The 22,706-nt window shown below is 39.2% G+C and overlaps 1 protein-coding gene across 1 annotated transcript in view; it reads left to right on the top strand.

Moving 5' to 3' along the window:
* Nucleotides 1-22,706, top strand: part of LOC122555879 (annexin A10-like) — an 84,129-nt gene that overhangs the window by 47,875 nt on the left and 13,548 nt on the right. Inside the window, exons 5-10 of the mRNA XM_043702124.2 lie at nucleotides 3,915-4,005; nucleotides 5,395-5,474; nucleotides 13,893-13,952; nucleotides 14,084-14,177; nucleotides 22,042-22,137; nucleotides 22,336-22,394. Of these exons, the coding sequence (XP_043558059.1) occupies nucleotides 3,915-4,005; nucleotides 5,395-5,474; nucleotides 13,893-13,952; nucleotides 14,084-14,177; nucleotides 22,042-22,137; nucleotides 22,336-22,394 (480 nt within the window). The remainder of the gene's footprint in view (nucleotides 1-3,914; nucleotides 4,006-5,394; nucleotides 5,475-13,892; nucleotides 13,953-14,083; nucleotides 14,178-22,041; nucleotides 22,138-22,335; nucleotides 22,395-22,706) is intronic.

The raw sequence follows: 22,706 nt of genomic DNA, 5'->3' as shown, positions 1-22,706 counted from the left end.
AGGCATTTGGTATGCTTTTCTTTATTGATCAGAGCATTGAGTATGGGAGTTGGGAGGTCATATTGCGGCTGTACAGGACATTGATTAGGCCCTTTTGGAATATTGTATGCAGTTCTGATCTCCTTCCTATTAGGAGGATGTTGTGAAACTTGAAAGGGTTCAGAAAAGACTTTCAAGGATGTTGCCAGGGTTAGAGGATTTGAGGTATTCGGGAGAAGCTGAATAGGCTTGGGCTGTTTTCCCTGGAGCATCGAAGGCTGAGGGGTGACCTTAGAGGTTTATAAAATCATGAAGGGCATGAATAGGAGAAATAGACAAAGTCTTTTCCCTGGGGTGGGGGAGTCCAGAACTAGAGGGCATAGCTTTAGGGTGAGAGGGGAAAGATATAAAAGACTCCTAAGGGGCAATGTTTTCAAGCAGAGAGTAGTGCATGTATGGAATGAGCTGACACAGGAAGTGGCGGAGGCTGGTACAATTGCATTATTGAAAAGGCATCTGGATGGGTATATGAATAGGAAGGGTTTAGAGGGATATGGGCCAAGTGCTGGCAAATGGGACTAGATTAGGTTGGAATATCTGGTTGGCATTGACAAATTGGACTGAAGGGTCTGTTTCCGTGCTGTACATCTCTGACTGTATGACTCTACAGCACCAATTTTCAGTCCCACTTCAAGAGTGAGAAAAGGGATACTTCCCATCTCCACAAATCTGAGTCTGACTCTGAAGTTCAGATTTTAATTTTAGTTCCCGTGTGCCCAGGGGATATGTTGACCACAGAAGAAGTTGTTTCAAACTGTGGATGAGGGCTCAGTGCAAAATACCAAAATCAAAACTGACCTGAGATTATGTAAACAGCCAGCTGCCCCAATGAACCATGAGTCCCCATACGTCCATGCTGGACTCTGGACCACCCTCAATCTCAACCCCATGAAAATGATGTGTGGTCTATCAGAAAATTCCAGACTTCTGCCCTGAAGATAATGAACAGGGAATTTATTTTAGTAAAAACAAGCAGTCCACTTGTCTCATGGATTGCCTTACATTGACAAGGGGTTCAGGATACCTTCACATTTATGATTTCATATTAATTTGACTGCCTCTTACAGCAGGATGCCACATCAATAGACCCACAGGATGTTCCAGTCAATGACCATGGAGCACTCCATGTAGTCACTGTAAAATCATCCTTTACATAAAAATGCCAGGCTCCAGGATCTTGTAATTTTCATTTGGGCCTGCTGACTCCTCTCAAAGTTGCCTTTAAGAGCATATTTGATGCACCTCATAAATATGTGCCCTTAATATATGTATGTACTCTTATTTATCACAATCTCTGGATCCTTGAAAGTTCATATGCTATGTATCTTCACTTATTGAATGTGGTTACTGCCCTGCCATTGGAATCAGAATGGGATCACAGCTATTTCAATTATATATTACATATATGAATAACTATAATGACTCGATGGTAGTCAATTGCTTAGCAGAACACAGGTACAACACCTCTAGAAGATCAAGGTCATCCTTATGCATTTCCTCACAGACACCCAGCTACAGATCTGCTGTCTGTTCTCTTGATCAGGGCATAGGATGTACCCTGGCAGGGACATTATGTTACAGCATAAAACCAGAGCCCATCTGCTGTGCTGTATGGATTGAAAATGTATGATTAGTTATCGCTTATAGGAGTAGAGTGAGTAACCATGCATTACAGCTCTGTACTGCAGCTGAATGGTGATTTAAAAAGCTATTTCACATTATTAGTTGTGTTATATTGTGGAGTTGATATTTCACCCTGGCTCTATGACTCAATGCTGCAATAAATTCTAATTTGACAGAGAGCCCTGGTGAATTTAATTCAATGCCACTAATTAAATTTCCGAGATGCTGTTCAAAAAATCTAATTGGTAGGTGGAAAAACATTGAAACCATTTTTTAAAATTCCATTAGGTTCTTTCCACTAGATTCAAGGTCACATTCAGTTTAAACAGTTTTCCTCTCCTCATTACGATATTAGCAACTTGTTGATTGTCATTGATTATCTAAGGCCCTCTTAAATGATACTTGTAGCTTAAAAAGGCAACAGCGCCCAAGGTAATTTGTTAGATTTAACAACAGGGAAATCAAGCATTATGCAGATGTTGGTACACTAATATGACTGTTTTGCCAATTCTGTATTCTGACAAATGAGTTTGTTTTTGAAATGTTAACACACTGGAAAATAAAAAATTGTATTGTCAAAGTTCACGTTGCTGCAGATACTGCACCTGGCACAGAAATGAAAAACTTGTTCCTTGGAGGTTAAGCATTAAAGCCCTGCCTGCCTGAAAAGTTGACAGTAAAATGACAGTGCCCTTACAATATTAGATACCCTTGGGATGTTAAAAGAGGGATATCCTTGGGTCTGTGCTCTGATTCACTGAATCACCTAAATGAATGAAAACTTGCAATTCCAAAGAGCCTTTCATTACACAAGGTGGACTTAGAGAGTTTTACAACCAAAAAAGTGAAGTGCAGCTACAATTGTACTGTAAGAAATGCAATAATCATTCAAAGATTATAATGTATATATGTAAAGGAACCTTGCTGATTTTTCTCCATTTAAACTCTCAACTGGATTTCAAATATTTGCTGTGTCTGGCAGCTTCTTGGCATGACTATTTATCTTTATGTTAATAATATGGCTATTGTTAGACTGTGCATACTCAACTGGGAGAGACATGAATTGTACTATCTGCTGTCTTATATTCTATTTGTTGAGATGGAGTTTTGGGCACATGCAATGTCTCTATCTCTAGCCAGTTAATTTTTAACCAGGAGCTATATTAGTGCATCTAAGCATTTTTGAAATTTAACTTTGCACTGGCTGTACTTTCAAAGCCCCAGAGATTAGGATTAATTAAGGTGATCTCATAATTTTGCTTCAGTGCACTTAGGAATCAGACCATCCCCTGACTATTTCACCTCTCAACCACTTTCTCATCGATGTGATCTCCAAACCACTTTGCATCAAGATGAAAGTAGAGTTATTGTGTCATAATATATAGACCTAATTCAGTCCTCAGGATGTCGCTGATGATTTGACAGCAAGGATGCATATATTTCAGTTCCTGTTGCATTGTGAAGCTAAATTTTACAACTGCTCCCTGTGTAGAATTAATTTTACAATTATCCAAATCAGAGGGATTTCCAGGGAACAGTATGAAAAACAAAACATGGCCCTTAGCTATTTGAGGAGAAAGTGAGGGCTGCAGGTGCTGGAGATCAGATCTGAAAATGTGTTGGTGGAAAAGCGCAGCAGGTCAGGCAGCATCCAAGGAACAGGAGAATCGACGTTTCGGGCATAAGCCCTTCTTCATTCTTTTCCAGCAACACATTTTCAGCCCTTAGCTATTTGAAGCATTATTACATACAAGATAATGTCCTTGCAATTTATTTTATGATTAGATTAGATTAGATTAGATTCCATACAGTGTGGAAACAGGCCATTCGGCCCAACAACTGCACACCGACCCTCCGAAAAGTAACATACCAGTAGCCATTTCCCTCTGACTAATGCACGAACACTATGGACAATTTAACATGGCCAATTCACCTGAACTGCACATATTTGGACCGTGGGAGGAAACCGGAGCACCCGGAGGAAACCCAAGCAGACACTGGGAGAATGTGCAAACTCCACACAGGCATCACCCGAGGGTGGAATCGAACCTGGGACCCTGGTGCTGTGAGGCAGCAGTACTAACCACTGAGCCACTGTGCCACCTGCTTATTTTTACAGCCACTTGTACAAATTGTAATATTTAATAGTATATTTATATTTTCACGCTATAAATTGTATTTGTTTCAGTATCAGATTAATCTAATTGGCTTTGTGACAGTCATATTATGAACTTTTTTTCTTTTAAATGTAGGGTGCAGGCACAGATGAAAACTGCTTAATTGAGATTCTTGCCTCAAGAACCAACAGTGAGATCTATGCGATTAATGAAGTCTACATGATGCGTAATACAATTTTTATAATTCCATTCAAATTTTAAAATGACTGTCAGTTTAGTTTTACAGAAATTAAGATGCTGATTTGCTTTACTTTTGTACCTTAAGATATGAGTGATGCTGGCCAAGTCATACTTTCACCCCCTGCTTTGTTGCCCTAGGATTGGGCTTTCTGCTTGAACAACTAAACATAGAACAATAGAACATAGAACAATACAGCATAGAACAGGCCCTTCGGCCCACGATGTTGTGCCGAACATTTGTCCTAGCTATGTTGCAATGGTACTCCCACAATGTTATTAGGTGGAGAATTCCAGGATTCTGACCAATAGCAATGGAGGAATGCCCATATTTGTCCATCCTAGTTTTGTATCTTGGAAGTGACTCGGAAGGTGATAATGTTCAATTGAAATTGCTGCTCTTGTCCTTCGAAGTGATAAAAGTTGCAGGACAAGAAAATGGTCCTGAAATAAGTTGATGAATTGCCATAGTGCGCCCTATGGATCATACATACTGAGGCATATTGCACTGTTGTTGGAAAATGATGGATATTGCATCCAACCAAAATCAAGGTTACAAATGACATATAAATTAAGAATTTGTACTTGCATACCTTGGAGAGTTCACTTGAAGATTTGCTAACTAAGGCCTTATTGTACTTCATAGATTGCAATGGCAAAGTTGAAAGGTGATGGAGCTTGCAGTATTTTGATGTTGGGACTCAGTCGGTATAGTCTGCTGAAGTATATGGGAAATATGACATACAGTGGCAATGTTCATTCGCATATTCTTTACAGTCCTGGGGTACATCCTGTCCTACATAATGAAAACTGATGGATGTGATAAATGCCTTTGGATATTTTGCTACCCTAAACACACTATATAAATGCAGGTTAATTGGCAAATAAGGACATATTTATGACAGTCTCTGAGTAGTTCAGGGTCCAGGCCTCACTGTTAGCAAGAAAGACTTTGGAGGGTCAACTGGGATGAAAATACCTAGGTTCTGTCCTCCTCTGATGTCTGGGTTATTGCTGGTAAATCCATCTGCATTTTTTTCTTCTTATTCAACATTAGGACCAATATAATCAAACACATTGCAAACATTCCACTGGGAACGGAAAGTCATCCTAGCATTGTGACACAAGTCCTGTCTGAGCTAAAGCAAAAAAAAAAGCTGATGAATTAATTGGGTTTTACTGAGGATTTGTTATTTTCTAGGAGTAACTCTCAAACAAATTCATCAAATTCAGTAATAATCATCCTTGGTGTCTAAACTCAGGACTACTGCGTTACTAATCTGGTACCACAACTATTACAGTTCCTTATCCATGATATTCTCTGTAAAAATAAATATTTCATAGCTAATAACAAATGCACTTTCTGTTTTGCTTTTAGAATTTGGTGTGCCACTTCAAGAGGATATTGATTCAGAAACATCTGGACACTTCAGGGATACCCTAATGATACTTGCACAGGTATCTTGAACTTACTTCAGATCTGTTATTTTGGGAAATAAGTGAACTGCGTAACAGGAAAATCACTAACTATAACCAAGTAGCAACTCTGATTATATCTTAGATTGTTCCAAAAGCTTGGAAATAAGTTAAACATAATATTCCTGTGTGCTGTGAGGTTTGCCTCCAGCAGGATGCATTACCTGATGTGGCAATGCTTATGTTATCCCTCACGGCAGAAGAAACTAGGTGTGGACAATATTGTATTGAAAGATCTAAATGCTGTTTATTACAGCTGACTATTGTGTACAAATAATACATTTACGGTCACTTAGGTGGCTAGGCTAGAATTATACCATTCCGTTACAGCAAAAGAGTAGGTTTCTCGTCGTGCATTGTACTTCAAGTGATCCCAGGAAAAACTGGTGTCTGGGACATTGCTCAGGTATGTGCTTTGATGCAGTGATGATATCATGAGCATGTCTTTTAAAGTAATGCTGATATGCCGTGTCTCTTAAATGTATACTGACCATGATAGGAAATGAATAATTTTTGTGATTTTTGTTATTTTGGCTCAAATGTTGGAAATTAAGTTAAATTTTATTGACTGAATCTTACTTTTTTGGCTAAATGTGAGTTGTGTCAATTTTTTAAAGGATTTTCATCACAAGGCCTAGCAGATTTTCTCACATTAGCTCGCTACCCCACCCGATACTATCCCTCATGCGGATTCCAGCTGCATCTTACCATGTGTTATTCCCAGAACAACTCAACACACAATGGATATTCACCGAAAGAGTGTATCATTGCACTTGCACAATCTTTAAAAGCCTGCTGAGAACCCGGTCAAGAGCAGGCACAAAGCTACTTTGCTCATGGCATACAGCAGGCATGGCTGACAGTCCCTCGCACCTATCACCCTCATCACCACTCAAAGCCTACGCCACACACTTTACCTGTCCTGAGTTTCATCCCATCGAAACACCCTCTCTAAGACCTACAAAATTCTTTCCTAATGCAGTTATTCACATCTTGTCCTTGTTCAGCAGAGGAGTATCCGATGCAGGCAAGCACTTGGACAAGCTTAAACATAAGCTTCTATGTCATCTGGAAAACAAAAGAGAATACAAATGAAAGAACTATCGGCTGCAGTTTACACTAACAATATGACCTAGATGTCGGCCTTTTGATTTAGACAGTTTATGATGGTTTTCTCCACCCAGTTTCCATCTAAAGGAACCGGGTGTCAATCAGCTCCTGAGTGCCTTGTAGGACCTGATGCAGCTGAGTTCTGTCATCCACAAGGAGAGCTTCCTCCTCCTAAGTCTTCATCCTTCTTCTTGGAAGATTGTTCCCCTCCCCTGGCTCATCAACATCTAACAATATCACCTTATTGCCTGCTTAATTGTGCACAGCATGTCAGGATTATTTAGCATGTTCTGTCCAGACTATACTGGATGACTCCTCTTGGAGACCAATCTAAGCTGTGGAGTCAGATCTTCAGCAGACCTATCACCTGCTCCAGCAAGGTCATGATCGCAGCATGTGTATCAACTTTGTGAAGGTGCCATGACAGCTGAGTGACTAATACATTAAATCCCAAGAGGAGTACCTGCTTTGCTTTTACTCCTATGCATCCTGGATCCACCTCAACCATTCCAATTTCCACTGCATTCATTAGATTCCACTGTCATACTTACATGACATATGATACAGCAATGCTCCCTCGTCCCACAGCAACCTTCAACGTTCTGCAAGTAGTGAGCACCAGTTGGCCAGCATTAGCCTCTCCAAAGTTATTCGTCCTAACTTCTGCAAAACTGTGATGACAATGTTAGTTCAGCCAGCACCAATAACATGATGCAATCTGCCTTTGACGAACATTTGACACATGCGCATGTTCACCCTGCATGTATTTCTTCTGTGTGAAAAATTGATCGCAAATGATATATAGCTGGAACTTGCAAATGTAAGTTTCATGTATTTGCCCGTTCAGTATCTTAAAGTCCAGCAGATGTAGGTACCATGCTTTCGCCCATCAAAAAGACAATTAATTACTGGACACCATCTGCATCGGGCTTTGCCTAGTCACCGGCTACCCGACCTCCACTCCACCTCCCAGACCCTCCATGTCTTCTTCCACCTTGCACTACCCTGACAGACGATTTACACCTACCAGCTCCCAAAAGTGTAGACTGACCACATTGAATCTCATCTCCAACTGTCCTCTGCAACTGAACTCCTTCACTACATCTTATTGATATCCCCCACCCTGGTTCTCTAATTCACAGTGCAAAGCGTATGGTGGTGGTCATTGTCAATAGCCTCCCTGGTCATAGCTTCCACGTGCTTTGATGCTGTTCTATATGGTTCCCATCAACCTTGAGACTGCTCCCATCACTGTCCTTATGCTCACTTCCACAAATGCTTTCAAAACCCAACCCTGACATCCTCATGCCTTTTGTCAGTGGTAACCCCCACACATCACTCCAATGCACCCCATCTACTGTTCCTACAGGCCTCCCTTAAACTTCCTTAAGAACTGAAGACCGATTCTCCATGACAGTATTGAACCCAGACCTCTGACTGACTTTGCGGAGTAGCACCTACACATTTGAAAGGGACCTGAGGGATAACTTTTTCACACAGAGGGTGGTTTGTATGAGGAATGAACTGCCACAGGAAGTGGTAGCTGCAGGTATAGTTACAACATTTTAAAGACATTTGGATAGGTACACGAATAGGAAAGATTTAGAGGGATATGGGCAAAATGCAGGCAAGAGGGACTAGTTTGGTTTGGGAAACTTGGTCGGCCAGGAGAAGTTGGATTGAAGGGTTTGTATGTGTGCTGTATGACTCTATGACTCTACAATGAGGTGAGTTTAGTAAGATAAACCAAGGGAACCCATTGGGTCTAGAGGTGACAAACCCTCCCAAAAACTCCATGCAACTTGGACTTAGCCAAAACTTGTAAGATTCAACCCAAGATTCCAATTTATTTCCGTTGACTTCAATTAGCTTGGTTCCTTTAGTGTCACACTTGGTTAGATGCTGTTTGGTTACAATTGCAACCCTTTCTTCTCAAATTCAGTTCTTTTGTCCATATTTTGTCCTTGTATTAAAATCTGGAGCTGCATGCCCATGATAGAATCCAAATAGCACAGGTTATTAATTAGTAAGTGCCACTTGATCAGTGTCAGCAACTCCTTCCATTAATTTTGCTGATGATTGGAAGTAGACTGATGAGGTGGTAACTGACCAAATTGTATTTGTTCCCCTTTTTGCAAAAAGGTTCTATGTGGACAACTTTCCATTTTGTTAGTAGATGCCAACTTTGATGCTGTATTGGAGGAAATTGGCTAGAGGTCCAATTAGATCTGAAGCACAAGTTTTCGGTATAGCCAGGATGTTGTCAGGCCCAATCGCCTTTTCTGCATCTAGTGTCTTGAGTCATTTCTTTATCATGGAAATAGCCGAAGACTTGCATTCATGATGTGGGGTCCTCAAGTGTAGCTGAGAATGATTATCCACTGAACATTCCTGATTCAAATTATTGCAAATACTTTAATCATGTCATTTGCACTCATGTGTTGAGTTTTCATAAATGATGTTAATGGAGGCCTTTACTCCCTTTAGTAGTTTAATTTCCCACCGTCATTCATGACTGGATGTATCGAGATTTTGGAATCTTGATATAATCTATTGGTTGTGGGGCCACGTAACTCCACCTATTATATGCTGGTTCTGCTGTTTGGCATGCCGATAGTCCTGGGTTATAACTTCTGCAGTATAGCATTTCATTTCTTGGCGTGTCTAGTGTTGTTTCTGGCATTCACTCCTACACTCTTTATTGAACTAATGTTGATGTCCAGCTCAATGGTAATAGTCAAGTGCGGGTTATGCTGATCTATGAGGTTACAGATTGTGGCGAAAGATGATTCTGCTGCAATTGATGACCTTCAGCTTCTGATTTTTTCCCAATTTGACTCTCTTCTGAATCTATCCTATTTGGCATTGTGCTAATGCCACAGAACACAATGAAGAGTGTCTTCAGTCTTGATATAAGCTGTTGGCTTCACAAGGACCGTGCGGTAGACATGCCATTTCTATACAACCAGAGACATATATATCTGTGACAGGTAAGTTGATGACATTGGGGTCAAACAGATCTTTCTCTCTTGTTGGTTTCATTACTACCTGCTGCAGGCCAGTCTTGCAATTCTGCACTTCACCAAATCAATCAGTAATGATTCAGTCTTAGTGATGGACATTGAAACTCCCCTCACTTCTCCAGAATACATCGCTGTGCCCTTGTTACCCACTGAGTGGTGTTCAATATGAAGACAGTGTTGTTTCTTCAGCTAACTGAGTTAGAAGATTTCCTTGCCCATATTGATCCTAATCCTGTGAAACTTCAGGAAGCCCAGATTTAATACTGAGGATTCCCAGCGTCATTCCCAGTACTGTGTACCACAGTGTCACCATCTTGAGTACATCCATCCTATCAGCTAGAGGTTTATGTTGTAAAGTTGTAAGTTGTGCATTCTATATGCCTTCTCTTCTCCCAGCCTGTCGAATGCTTCTCTCCCTCATAAATTCATCTGTCAATTGCCATTACAGTCATGTTCCAGGACAAAGAATCCACTGCATTATCATGGTGTATTTAAATTTGTCATGACACTTTTACAGGCCTTAACTGACTAAATCCAGCTGCAATTTTAATGTTAATTGTTTAAAGATCTTTCAATACTGTATAACTGTGCTGAACTTCTCTAGTTGGCTTTTAATTAAATGACCTTCATAAACACAAACATTATTCCCAGTGCAGTTCATTAAATCCTATAATAAATAAAACAAAACAGCGGAAATGTCAATGTGTAAAGGTTCAGGCACCTGTCAAGACATCTGTTGATCATTTTGCCATCCAAATTATAATGTAAGCTAAGGTTGCATTGGTCTTACATTCAAATCTTGGCTGAACATAATTGAATGGTTTTGTGCAGCATGCAGAGAAGCAATAGACTATCAGACTCCTCTCATTTAGTAACTGCTCACTGTATAGTTAGGTAAGCAGTGAGAACAGGAGAAAAAAATAAGGTGCTCCATTGGTAGACCACTAGACTGTGCTCAAGCACTGTAATATAGTCCAGGACTAAAAGTTATACTATTATTATCTATAGTTTGTCAACAAGCATATTCCAAAGGCATCTTGAACAAAATCATTTACATTTCAAAATGACAGCATTTTATTCAAACACTTCTCAAATATTATTTATTCTTAAAGATGACTCTATGACTCTATAATTGTCAAACATGTTTTCTGGTCAGTGCTTTGTAAAAATGCTCATAGGTCTCCACCAATAACTATTAAAATTTGAGAGGTGATAGGCTACCTGACATTTTTTTTGTTAGTTTGCTGACCAATGCTCACTGCCATGACATGTGAGCATTAGTTGTGGCTGTCCTAGAGTGGGACCAATAGTGGTCACCAGATGGAAAGCGTCATAGTTTACCTTTGCTTTTGAATGTCATTGCAGATCTCAGCAAAATAATCTTTTAAAAATATACAGCTTTAGTGATTTTGAGAAGATTTGTAGTTCAGGTTGATGATATGAATGTAAGTTAGTTCAGTGAGCTTGAAGGTTTGTTTTCAGACGTTTCCACACCATGACTAAGTAAAATCATCAGAGGCTCTCACTGATGATGTTTCCTAGTCATGTTGACAAAACGTCTAAAAACAAACCTTCCAGCTGAGTGAGTTAATATTCAGCTTTCTCAGACCCGGGGAATTTAGTTGTTATAGCACTCCTGTCACACATTTTTGGCTGCAGCTCAGGGTGTTGGCTATTATTTGTGTGCATAAAGTGATACAAGGTCATTTCAGGCAAGGTAAGTAACATGTCATAACATCAGGAACCATTGGCTCATATTATTACAGCTCGTACATGTGTGCTATGGATCAGTGCTCAATCAAATTGAAAACACCAAACTGGTAAGATGTAGTCAGTTTGGTTTGTCAGTGATAGCAAATATGGGGGTGGGGGGGGGGATTCAATTCCTTCAAAACGAGTTTGCTGTCAATGGAACAAGGAAGTTTCGGTTAATGCCAACATGGTTTCATTCAGGCATTGAGCAAAACCATATCTCCTGGGATGATTTATGTACTAGTTTCCAAAGTAGCCAAGTAATACGATGGTAGCTAAACATTTATGCATTAAAATATCAAATAAAAATAGAGATGTGAATTTGCACCTGGGTTCTCCTACTTGCTCATCATGCCTGCAACAGAAAATGGTGGACTCTTCACAATAAATACATAAAGTGCATTTCAAGCATTTTGTGGGATTTCTGCAACTCTCATGCTGAATAATGTTAAGAAGTGAAGAAGGTGCATAGATCAGTGTGGCACAAAAACAACAGGAAAAGTTTGAGGATCTCGCCATCTTCAGTCACATTCAATTTTTCAGTTGCTTACTTGTATGGGGGATGCTTTTCAGTATTAGAGTAATCCATTGTTAAACTCATTTAAAACATTGTGATCATTCCTTTGAATGAACAATCATTTACTGGCAATTTTCTTCAGAAACAAAAGTGATTCAGAAGAATACAATGCCCAAGGTCATACTGCCCCCTGTTGGTGTGAAGGAAAGACTTTAAGTAGGATTTTAACATGAGATAACAGTAAGCTTTTATTTCAACGGCAGCACAGATATATGCTCTGAACCAAAAACACCACCAAAGTTGAATATCTAGTTTCCACTTTTCATGGAAGCAGAAATAAAAGAAAACTGAAATGACCAAATATATACATAAAATTAAAGACATTGTTACATTGTATAATTGATCAAGACAAATTGAGATATTGAACATTTTTGTTGCACAAGGATGATACAAAAACTGCAAGCCAATGAACAGGCTGGGTGTTTTCACTTCTGAAAAGAGAAGGCCAAGGGTAATCTAATACAGATACTTCACCATAAGTTTGCTCGTGGAGCAACTTGGATATAGTGAGGACTGCAGATGCTGGAAAAGTCAGAATCAACAAAGTGTGGAGCTGGAAAAAGCACAGTATGTCAAACAGCATCCTGATGGAAGGTCCCAACCTGAACTGTCGACTCCCCTGCTCCTTTGATGCTGCTTGACCTGCTGTGCTTTTTTCCAGCTCCATTCTTTATCGACTCTTGCTTTTCGAGCATGAAACTACTTCTACTGGGAAACTGTTAAAAGTTCAGATTTCCACAGGGGAGAGTGTTTATTGACATGGTTTTCTGTCCCGACAATCAGTAAGGAGTAGAAATGGGGGGGATAAGATAAATTGTTGGATTCATTTCGAGATATCCACAGCAACTATTTCTGAGGCTGCTGGTTGTCCTGACAACCATGCTGCAATTCATGTCAAAGCCATCGACTATACCACTGGGGAGTGTGATGCCACAGGAGAACTGGAAACCTAGCACCTGGGGTAGGGCAGACTCTCAGTTCATCGATGTCAACCTGGATCCAATACTGGAGGTCATGAGAGAGACAGGACGAAGGTCCTTGTGCAGGAGAGACGGGAAGAAAGCACCTAGTCATGCAATTGGTGCTAATTCCTGTTCCATGTCATCTTGCTCTGCCTCCTTTTCTTCCTCCCTCACACCTTGCTCCTGATTCTTCCCCAAAGAGCTAGTACCTTCCAACTTCACAACGTCATCAATGACCAAGCTTCTCTGAAGAGTCATTCCCGAGAGAATGCAGCAGGCACCTGAATCACATCTTCAGAAGCCTGACTGCAAGGCTCAAAAGTGGTCATTCTGAGCAGATGGTATTGTTTACATTGCCTCTGGGCCTGTTGTGGTATCAAATTTGAATGATGCCCATTTTAAGAAGCCAACATACGAATGAGCCAAGTACCAGATGTTGTCACATGAGCACAGGCTCTCAGCTCTGTTACATTTGAGGCTGTGACTGGAGATTACATTGTACTGTATCTTTTAGCTTAACTATATATACCCAGCAGAAATCCTTAAGCAAAAGGAATTAACATACTTCATTTATGTTACATTTAGAGAACACAAGAGCATAGTTGTAAGATGGCACCCATTGAGGGGTGAATTTCTTCAAGGTATTTCTTGTATCCTAAATTGTGAGTGAAAATCTGACAACTTGGACTGCTGGAGGAGAAAGGAGTTATGTCACCTGCAAAACTGATCTGAATCAGGCATTAAAGCAACCAACTGATTTCTGTTTGTCCAGCTTGTAGACCTACAGCAGGCTAACTAGTCTGCCAGGCAGCGTCACAACATTATTTACGCACAGCACATGGAGTCCTTAAAGGAAAACCTTCTGCATACAATGAAGGGCAGTGTGAAAACCTGGCATGGTAGAGGATGGTTATGGTAAATTCATCCTGGACTAATTCATAATGTCACCACAATTAATGCTGAGTATAATTCACAGGGAGCCAGAGAAGAGGGATATGAGTATGAGGATCCAGCCATGGCTGCAGAGGATGCTACGGTAATAGAAAAATCTTTTACATATTTTCAAATGCTATCTAGAGTTACTTAAATTATTGAACAAAGAACTTTTGATGAACTAATAGATAACATGACACTGAAAATTCTCTCTTTTAATTTTTGATATATTAGATTCTTTGGGACGCATGCCAAGGCGAATCAGGGGAGCATAAAAATATGCTGCAAGATATCCTGTGTAGAAAGAGCTATCAGCAGTTGTGGATGGGTAATTAAAGATTCTATTGTTGACTTCCTTTTATGATTTTATTAAGTTAAAAATCACACAACACCAAGTTATAGTCCAACAGGTTTATTTGGAAGCACTAGCTTTTGTATCACAAAAGTAAAGGTCAAACTAATTTTAAAGAGCTCTTTAAATTTTCACAGGAGGTAAGTTATTTTGTTAAATGAAACCAAATTTTATATCATTTTATATGCTATGTAAAGAAGTTATATATGCAATTATTAGACTCAGTACTACTTTAACAGAAAAATCTTGAAGGTCGTGTGAATTCCAGTCACCCAGTTTATTCTCTGTCCTCTCCTGAAGATGAAGACCGGTTCATTAATGTCCTATAAGGAAGGAAACTGCCAATCCTTACGTAGTCTGACTTATGTGTGATTCCAGACCCACAGCAATGTGGTTGATCTCTGGGCAATTAGGGATAGGCAATAAATACTGGCCTAGCCAGCAATGTGCTCATCCTGTGAATGAATGAAAAAAAAAATGAAGATCAGGTTTCACAGATTTTAACAACCCCCTGAAATTTCACTCAAGTGAGCCTTATTAACTATTTGAACATGAAAAAAGAACACTGCAGCTGAATGGGATACTCTCATCACTAAATTTACATTCATGTTTCAGCATGTATGTGAATAACCATACAGACTTTTATCTGCCTGTATTGCTGACAGAATATAATACTGGCACCAAGATTAGCTAATGAACTGAGAAGCAAAGGACTTTCATTTAATTTTAAACTTGCATTTTAAACTCAATTCTATCATTCCACAATAGCCATGATCTGCTGTCATAGGAGTACATGCCAGAAATTTGGGAACATGGATTTGTCGTTTCCCCAGCAATCAATTTTAATGGATGGAAGACATTATGCCTTGCACGCTGATTCCCTGCAGTATCCTGTTATGAGTGTGACTGCACACTGAGATTGTTAGAAGCATAATTGCAGATCTTTACAAACCACAGCACTAGGAGGTCTTGTAGTACAGCGTTTGCATCATTCCCTGTGGGCCAAAAGCATCAGGTTCCAGTCCCACCTCCATAATGATGGCCATGGAAGGTGTGTCATAATGCAGCCAAACCAAATAGTAAATCCATCTGTTATACCTATAGCAAGTAGTAAGATTAGGAGCATTTCCTGATCAGCTGCATTTACATTATAGATTCAGCTTCCCCATATTAGAACACTCACATGCAGGATCTTGCCATGAGCAGCTATAATCCTTGTTTTGAGTGACTACCACACAGACATCAAAGCACTGCTGATGGTGTTTACATTGAGTTGAATGAACTGGAAGTAAGTAAAGAAGAAATTGTCCTTGTATCGCATTTCATTTTTAATAATTTTTAAAAAACAGTAATTCTGACTCTAAGAAGACAATGTGATTAAATGCATTTTTCCACCACATTTTCCTTTCAAAAATATCCAAGAATTAAATTCATTATGGGCAATAGATCTGTTCGAGGCCTGCATTGGGTTCTTCAGGGCCACAGCCCTACCTGCCACAGGATATCAACATCAATCTCTTCAAGCTGTGCCTCACCCCCTTAGTTACTTCATTTCATGATTTTGACTATTTTTTGAAAGGTTGATGTTAGACAAGTGCATCGTCATTTTCTAATCTCATGAGACAAATTATGAACCATGGTATTGTTTTACTGATGGTGCCTTCAACATGCTGGAGTCCAACATTTTACAGCACATGATAAGCTAGAAGCCATTCAGGACAGAGCAGTTTGTTTGATCAGTGTCTGTGAATTAAAAATCTCCTTCCTCTAACACTATTACAGTGGCTTCATTATTAATATCTACTGGATGCAATGCAGAGCTTCATCGAATTGGTTGCAATACCTTTCTCCCTTGAAACCTCATCCATCCAGAAGGGCAACAGCAGCAACACTGTGGGATTTCTCTTAAACAACACCATTTCTGATTAGGATTCATATTACTGCCTCTTCAACAATATAGGGTTTATATTCTGAAATTCATTTCCTGATACTACAGTTAAAGAAACATCATCACAAGAACTACAGCAGTTCGAAGAAAGTTCTCATCATCACCTGCTCAAGGCAACTATGGGTGCAAGTTTCCTCATGTCACCCAATCCTAAGTTTAAAAAAAAAGTGTGATTTCACAAAAACATTTGCAATCTAATAATGTAAATTAACGTTTGCAAAGTACAGGATCAATTTTCTCTCTGGCTGGAACAAGACAAATACTAATTTCAAAATAAACAGATATAAATCAACTGCAAATTTTCAGAGGTCAGAATGCTCCAAGGATGTCATTTAAAAGTTTATGCAAATTTGAGAATCTGCAACGACAAGTTAAAGCAATTGAAAAGATACTGTGAGTGTTGCTTTAATGCTGTGGCCACAGTACTGACAACATGCTGTGGCTTAAGAATATTTGTAAGGTTTCTGACAGAGGAGAAAAGCAAAGAAAACAAAAATAACGGATAAAAAATGACTACAAAGATAAATATTATCTCTGGAGTGCTGAGAACAACAGCAACTTATGACAACCTTCCAAGTTAGCAATGTAAAAAATGGCACTGGCCCCAATGGTGAAGAAAATCTTCCATTTTCATTGAAGGGTACAAATGTTAAAGGTGCAGGAGGAATAGCATGTTGCACAGCTGGAAGAGAATGATCATCAAGGTGAAAATTAGGCTAGGGGAGAACTTTGAATCACTTAACACTGTGGCTCTATTCAAAGACCAGAAAAATCACTTCTGGCTAGGGAATTATACAACTAAAAGTTGAGTAAAGAAGAGAACAGATCATCATTATATCACTTGTTCAGCTCTTTTTTTTTCATTTAATATTATTGAACATAACTTGTTGAGAATTAATATATAAATAGAAAAGCATCAAGTGTGTAAAGTCCACAGAATGACAGCATGAATTATGACTTTTTTTCAAACAGTAAATCATTAGGTATCATTGTGGCCTTGTGTAGAAAACAACCAACTGAGTTAGAGGTATATACAATATATATCAGAGGCCCAAACTTATAACAACTGCCATGCAGCAGTGACGTCCATTACCAATGCTGGCTCAGGGGTATCTGTTCTCTGATTAGGTGCTCCAGTCATGTTGGAATCTTTCCTATGAGCAGGAGCTATGAGCAGGATCTGTTGGAAGTATGACCATCCAATTAAATTATCTTAAAAACTGAAACCTTCAGATTGATGATTTGGGAAGTTTCTGTAAGAAGGTCTTTTAATTAGAAAATATTTTGGGCTGGACTTCAATAAAAATAAGCTGTTTCAAATTCGAGAAGGTTCAGCAAGAGCTCTGTGGGCTCCAGTGAGTTACCGCACTCAGTTTGCCACTGTGCTCCTCATCATGTGTGCATCATGCCTCCATAGGACTGTGTCTTATGCTCACTATTAATAGAAGTACTCCAACTGTTGGGAGCTTCCAAGACTTGTATCACTGGCACTGTAATTAAAGCCCAGTTGTGCATCAGGTCAATCACTGCTAGCCACAAGTAGCCCTTTACAATGAAAGTAATGGGAGGGAAACAATAAAGGAAAGGAAAAGCTTCTGAGAGCACATAGGTGGTGTGGGTAACATTTCATTAGAAATAGAATCTTACATCCACATATCATTGCTATTTTACATCATCACCTGCCTGACAGCTACAAAAATCAAACTACTCAGGCTACCTCTCATCAGTGACCTGCCTGAGTTTCAACAGTAATTTCTGTTTTTATGCCCAGCCTAATTACTGATCACTGCTTCCAAACATGACAAGCTGCCTGGCTTTCTGTCTGCACTGAAAGACAGAAGGACTGTGAGGCTGTTAAGTTCTAAATGAGGGAATAAAAAACACAAAAAGTCAAGACAAAGGAAGACAGAGATGTTCTGAGCACTCAAGTAGGCACAAAGTGAGTGAGCACTAAGAGGAAGGAACACTGAGATGCTGTCTGGTTGAATTCATGAGGTGGTTGCTATCCTAAAGTGTCATAGCAGCAGCATTACAATGCTAGATATTGGTGCACTCCAAAGTATAGCATTGTTGTGGAGAACTGGTCAGATATGGGTCATGATGATAGAATGCAGCTGGTATGTGTCCGATGCCAATGTCTATGCATGGTGGGAAGGGGAGGAGCACTCCTGATTTACTGGGTACTACAGTCCAAGACAGTGGGCCAGAGAAGCAAGCAGTGAGCTAGAGTTTTCGGGTTCCCCTTCTGAATTTATGTTGGAAATTGTCACTGTCTCATTTCTATCGGGCATGGAAAAGAGTAGAAAAATGCATTTCAATTAGGTGGTGTGAAAATGGGTGTAAATATGCCTCTCACCACTCACCAAGATTCTCATTGCCACAGGGTGTGGAGGTTCTGAGACACTGTCACTGAACTACGTCAACTGTTGGTTGGGGACCTCTGACCTGAAGGAATGAGTGGCCATCATATTTCAATAGCCATTTGGCAACTGGCAACTTCCAAGAATCTATGGCAGACTTTTTTGGGATCCCACAACTCTTGGCTAACTGTTTGCTGTATAATCCTAACATGTTTTGCTTGGCACAACTAGAGCAGGAAAAGCAGAATGTGATGGATGCTGAAGAGCTGGGAGACCAGCAGCAGTCATCCAAGAAGGAAGACAAGAACATTGAGGAAGAGGAAGCACAATAAGCCAGACAGGACTCAATTATTACCTCGTTCCAGTAGATATGAGCTGGGTGCAGCGATCAATCACTAACTGTAAACCTTTGATGGCCAAAAGGCCAGTGATCCTGTCTATTCCCAGAAGCAAATGCAGCTTTTCCTTGTTTACCTTCGCCTTTATTATTGCTAATAGAAGTTATCATTTTAAACCATTTGAAATCTTTCCATTATGTGATGCTCCTATACTGAACACCAAAAAGATGTTAGGCAACACTGGGTATTAGGGAAAGAATAGCACACCGTTAGGATTCTAAGATGGGATGATGCTAAGGATGGGTAACCAGTGTAGGTTGGTTTTTAAATATCAATATATTTTCAAATGGGAACTTGTATTTAAAATGAAATAGCAGCTGTCCTGCATATGAACCCTTGGTTTCTCTTTTATTCCCCTCCCATTACATGCACCATGAAGGCAAACTCCTGGCTGGCAGTGCTTGATCAGGTGTACAGCTGAGCCTAAAGAATGGAGTTCCCAGCAGTGCAGAGTACTTCCAGCATTGCTGACTGGAAGATAGAGTGAGCGGGACACCATTTAGGCAGAGTACATAGTTATTAAGGCAAGCTGGGGAGAGCAGTTCGAGAAAAATTACTAGGGATCACAGAGAGAAATTCTCCATGAAATTACCAAAATTGAAGCAGCCGATTTCTGCCAAGATTCAGCCTATTTGTTTTCCTTCTGGAAAAGCTGAGATACTTTATGAATTAAATGCTGTTATTCCACAATGAAAATGCATGACTCTTACTTTAAGATGAATCGAGTTGCAAAAACAATGTTACATTTCCATAGTTTAACTGAGGTCAATAACTTAATTAGGTATCAAAATATCTTTAGACTACACAGTCTTAACCTCATAGGAGTTTGCAAATCTGTATTGCCACTTTAATTGTCTGATGAATTGTTCTTATCTAGGTCAAATTTTACTCCTGTCCTTTGGTATGTAGCAAGGTTGTTGGGATTATAGTGTTGAAAGATAAGATAGTATCCTTGCCAGCTGTACTCTCAAACGACCCAACTTTAACCAAGGTGGGGAAAAAGTGGATGGGTTTAAAACCTTCCCTGACCTCAGGTACGTGAGGTTTGGACAATTTTAACTCTCAGGCCTTTCCCAATGCATTTTCCATTCATCCCTCCCTGGTAGCAGCAACTCGCTGACAGCAAGAGACAATTGCCAAGGTCACCTGGCACTCTGATAAATCAGGAGAGGATTTCAGGAGAACCTACAAGGGAAGTAAAATAAATGACCTCTTTGTTCCCCTTCTAACTCCTACTCACCCTTTCCTGTCAGGTTGAATTGGTGGGGGAACCATAACTGACTCCTTGATCATGGCCATTGTTTAAAGCAGTTGCACTCTCACCACATTGTCAGAGTCTGATCTGCAGACTTGATGAAAGCCCATGCTGCCTTTCTGGTGGGCAGTCTCCCTGCCTGCTTAGAACAGCAGTTTTGAACTGATGTGAATGGTTTTGTTCACCATCTGTTTTGCTTCTGCCAGATAAGCATGTTTAAGATTATCACACAAGACCTCTGGAAAATGGCTTTGTCCTTCAAATTCTGGAAATCACAGAACGGTTAGAATGACACACGGAATGGTTTCACCAACTTGCTATAGTTTGGAAATCTGAAATGGAGCCATCAATCTTGTCTTCAAGTTGTATCCATTACGCCATGAAACCAAGATTCTACTGAAAAAAAAATGTGCAGCCATGGAAGGCCCAGAATAATAGCTTCTATTAGTTCTCAACTAGAAAAGCTTCAATGGATCCTTGAAGATCCCATTATGGCAAATATAATGATAAGGATTCTGCCCACAACACTCAAGATCATTTACATATTTATCAAATTAAACTAGTTGGAACTAGTTTTGCAATTAATTCTTTGAACAAAATAATCATGGCTAGCATTATTTCTCATGGGAAAATGAGAATGTTGCAACAGAAGGACAATTATGATTGTAGTTCTACATTTGCGAAATAGTTCTGAGGACCATCATCATTGTTGTTCGAATGCTACTCAAAGTCAAACTGATTGATATCAGGTGTATACTTAAAAATAGAACATTTTGACTTCTTGACCCATCCTTGCTGGCCTCCATTTTAACTACTCATTGCAATTTAGTGACTGTGATTTGGAGTAGGCATCAATCTCATAAAATTAATGCAATTTGATCCCAATGCTCAGGCTTGAACAAGGAAGTTGCCTTCCTGCAAGCTGAAACAGGTCAGCAGTATTAGGGAGGATAAAAGGATGCTCCACAGTAAGTGGAAATGTGTCCTTTTCATACCCAAGAGAAGCAGGAATACCCTCAGGACCGTGTCTGCAAGTATTGTTCTGAAATCCAACTAATTCCAGTAGCATAAGTGATTTTACTTAAATTGCTTCTTTCTTGGTGTGTGGGGTCAGGTGAAGCAGAGGATAAATAGATGGGGCGAAATCCCACTTGAACACCTTAGTTGCAGACTACAGTTTCTGAAAATATATCAACAAAATTTATTTTATAACAAATACTGTAGAATAACTACAATGTATAATTAAATGTACTGAAATACTGTTAGATATACTGTTAGGCAAAATCTAGGGATGACGTAATTACGAATTTAGTTAAGTTTAGGCACATTTAGTGAATATGACAGTAAATAAATATCACGAATGAGCTACTACTCTCTATCCAGAGTAAAATATAGGCAGAATCTAACAGCTGACACGAAATGTTACTTTTGTTGTTTTATTATATCACGATGTGTGAATGTGTTCAATAAGATCTTAAATAAATACAAAGCTACTGATTTATTTTTCTATTTACACTGTGTAATTTGTGCTGTAGAAAATTGAGCGCAGTCAGAGGGTAACAGATTTTAAAGATAGGCAGATATTATCTAGGAAAGATTTACATAAGAATCTAACATCAAAGTACATTCCTTAAAACTTTAATATGTGAGTGCTATGTTTCCTCTTCAATTATTTCAGTTAATGGTAATGCTGACCTCATCCTTGATAGTTTTACTTTATTAGCTATCAGGCACTGGAATTGTGCTCAATTATTTGTCACTGTGTTCTAGGTAATAGTTTTAATGTAAGTTCTGGCATTCTGACCTTAGGAGACCACTGCGGGTAGATTAATAAAACATTGCTGAAAAGCTTCTCAATTTTCAGTAATCTTTCTTGTAGCTTTTCAACAATTCCAACTTGTATCTGGCCAAGATATTGTGGATGTAATCAGAGACTGCTATGATGGACACTTTCAGCAATTACTCATTGCAATTAGTAAGTAAATTATATTTGTTAATTTGCTAAATTAACATTGCAATTTTAAAGTTCTACTTGCACTTGGTAAGTGGAAGACAAAAAATGATTCTGCAACAAGGCTCTTTTCAACAATATTGAAATAGAAATTTCTCTTTTTTTGTTGTAATGTGTAAAAATTTGTTTTAATCTGTAATCCTTTTGTTTGATTTCTCCAAGTTCTTTGTGTTAGGGACAAAGCTTCCTATTTCGCATACAAGCTCAACAGTGCAATATATGTAAGTAATGCACATCTTTCTAAACTGCATTTTGAGGATATCGAAAGTATTTTTAAACATAGAATTGATTTGGCTGCAATTCAGCAGTGACTTTTACTTGATATATCAAAGTATTTCCAGTAACACCAGCATTTCCGCTGGGAATAGATCCATACATAGAAACTAAATCAAAAAAGATATCACTATAAGAATTGAATGATGAATTATTATTTTGCTATAAATAATTTCATGTAAAATTAAACCTTTGAAATGCAGACTGATTACCGTTTCGGACCAAAAGGAATTTTCTGACTTTTCTCCCCCTGTATTTTA

This window comes from Chiloscyllium plagiosum, unplaced genomic scaffold (assembly GCF_037043375.1).
Source record: "Chiloscyllium plagiosum isolate Xiang-an unplaced genomic scaffold, Cpla_swu_hap1 HiC_scaffold_1, whole genome shotgun sequence".
Classification (NCBI taxonomy): Eukaryota; Metazoa; Chordata; class Chondrichthyes; order Orectolobiformes; family Hemiscylliidae; genus Chiloscyllium; species Chiloscyllium plagiosum.
The sequence above is the reverse complement of the archived record's forward strand: the minus strand, read 5'-3'. Positions and strand labels throughout refer to the sequence as shown.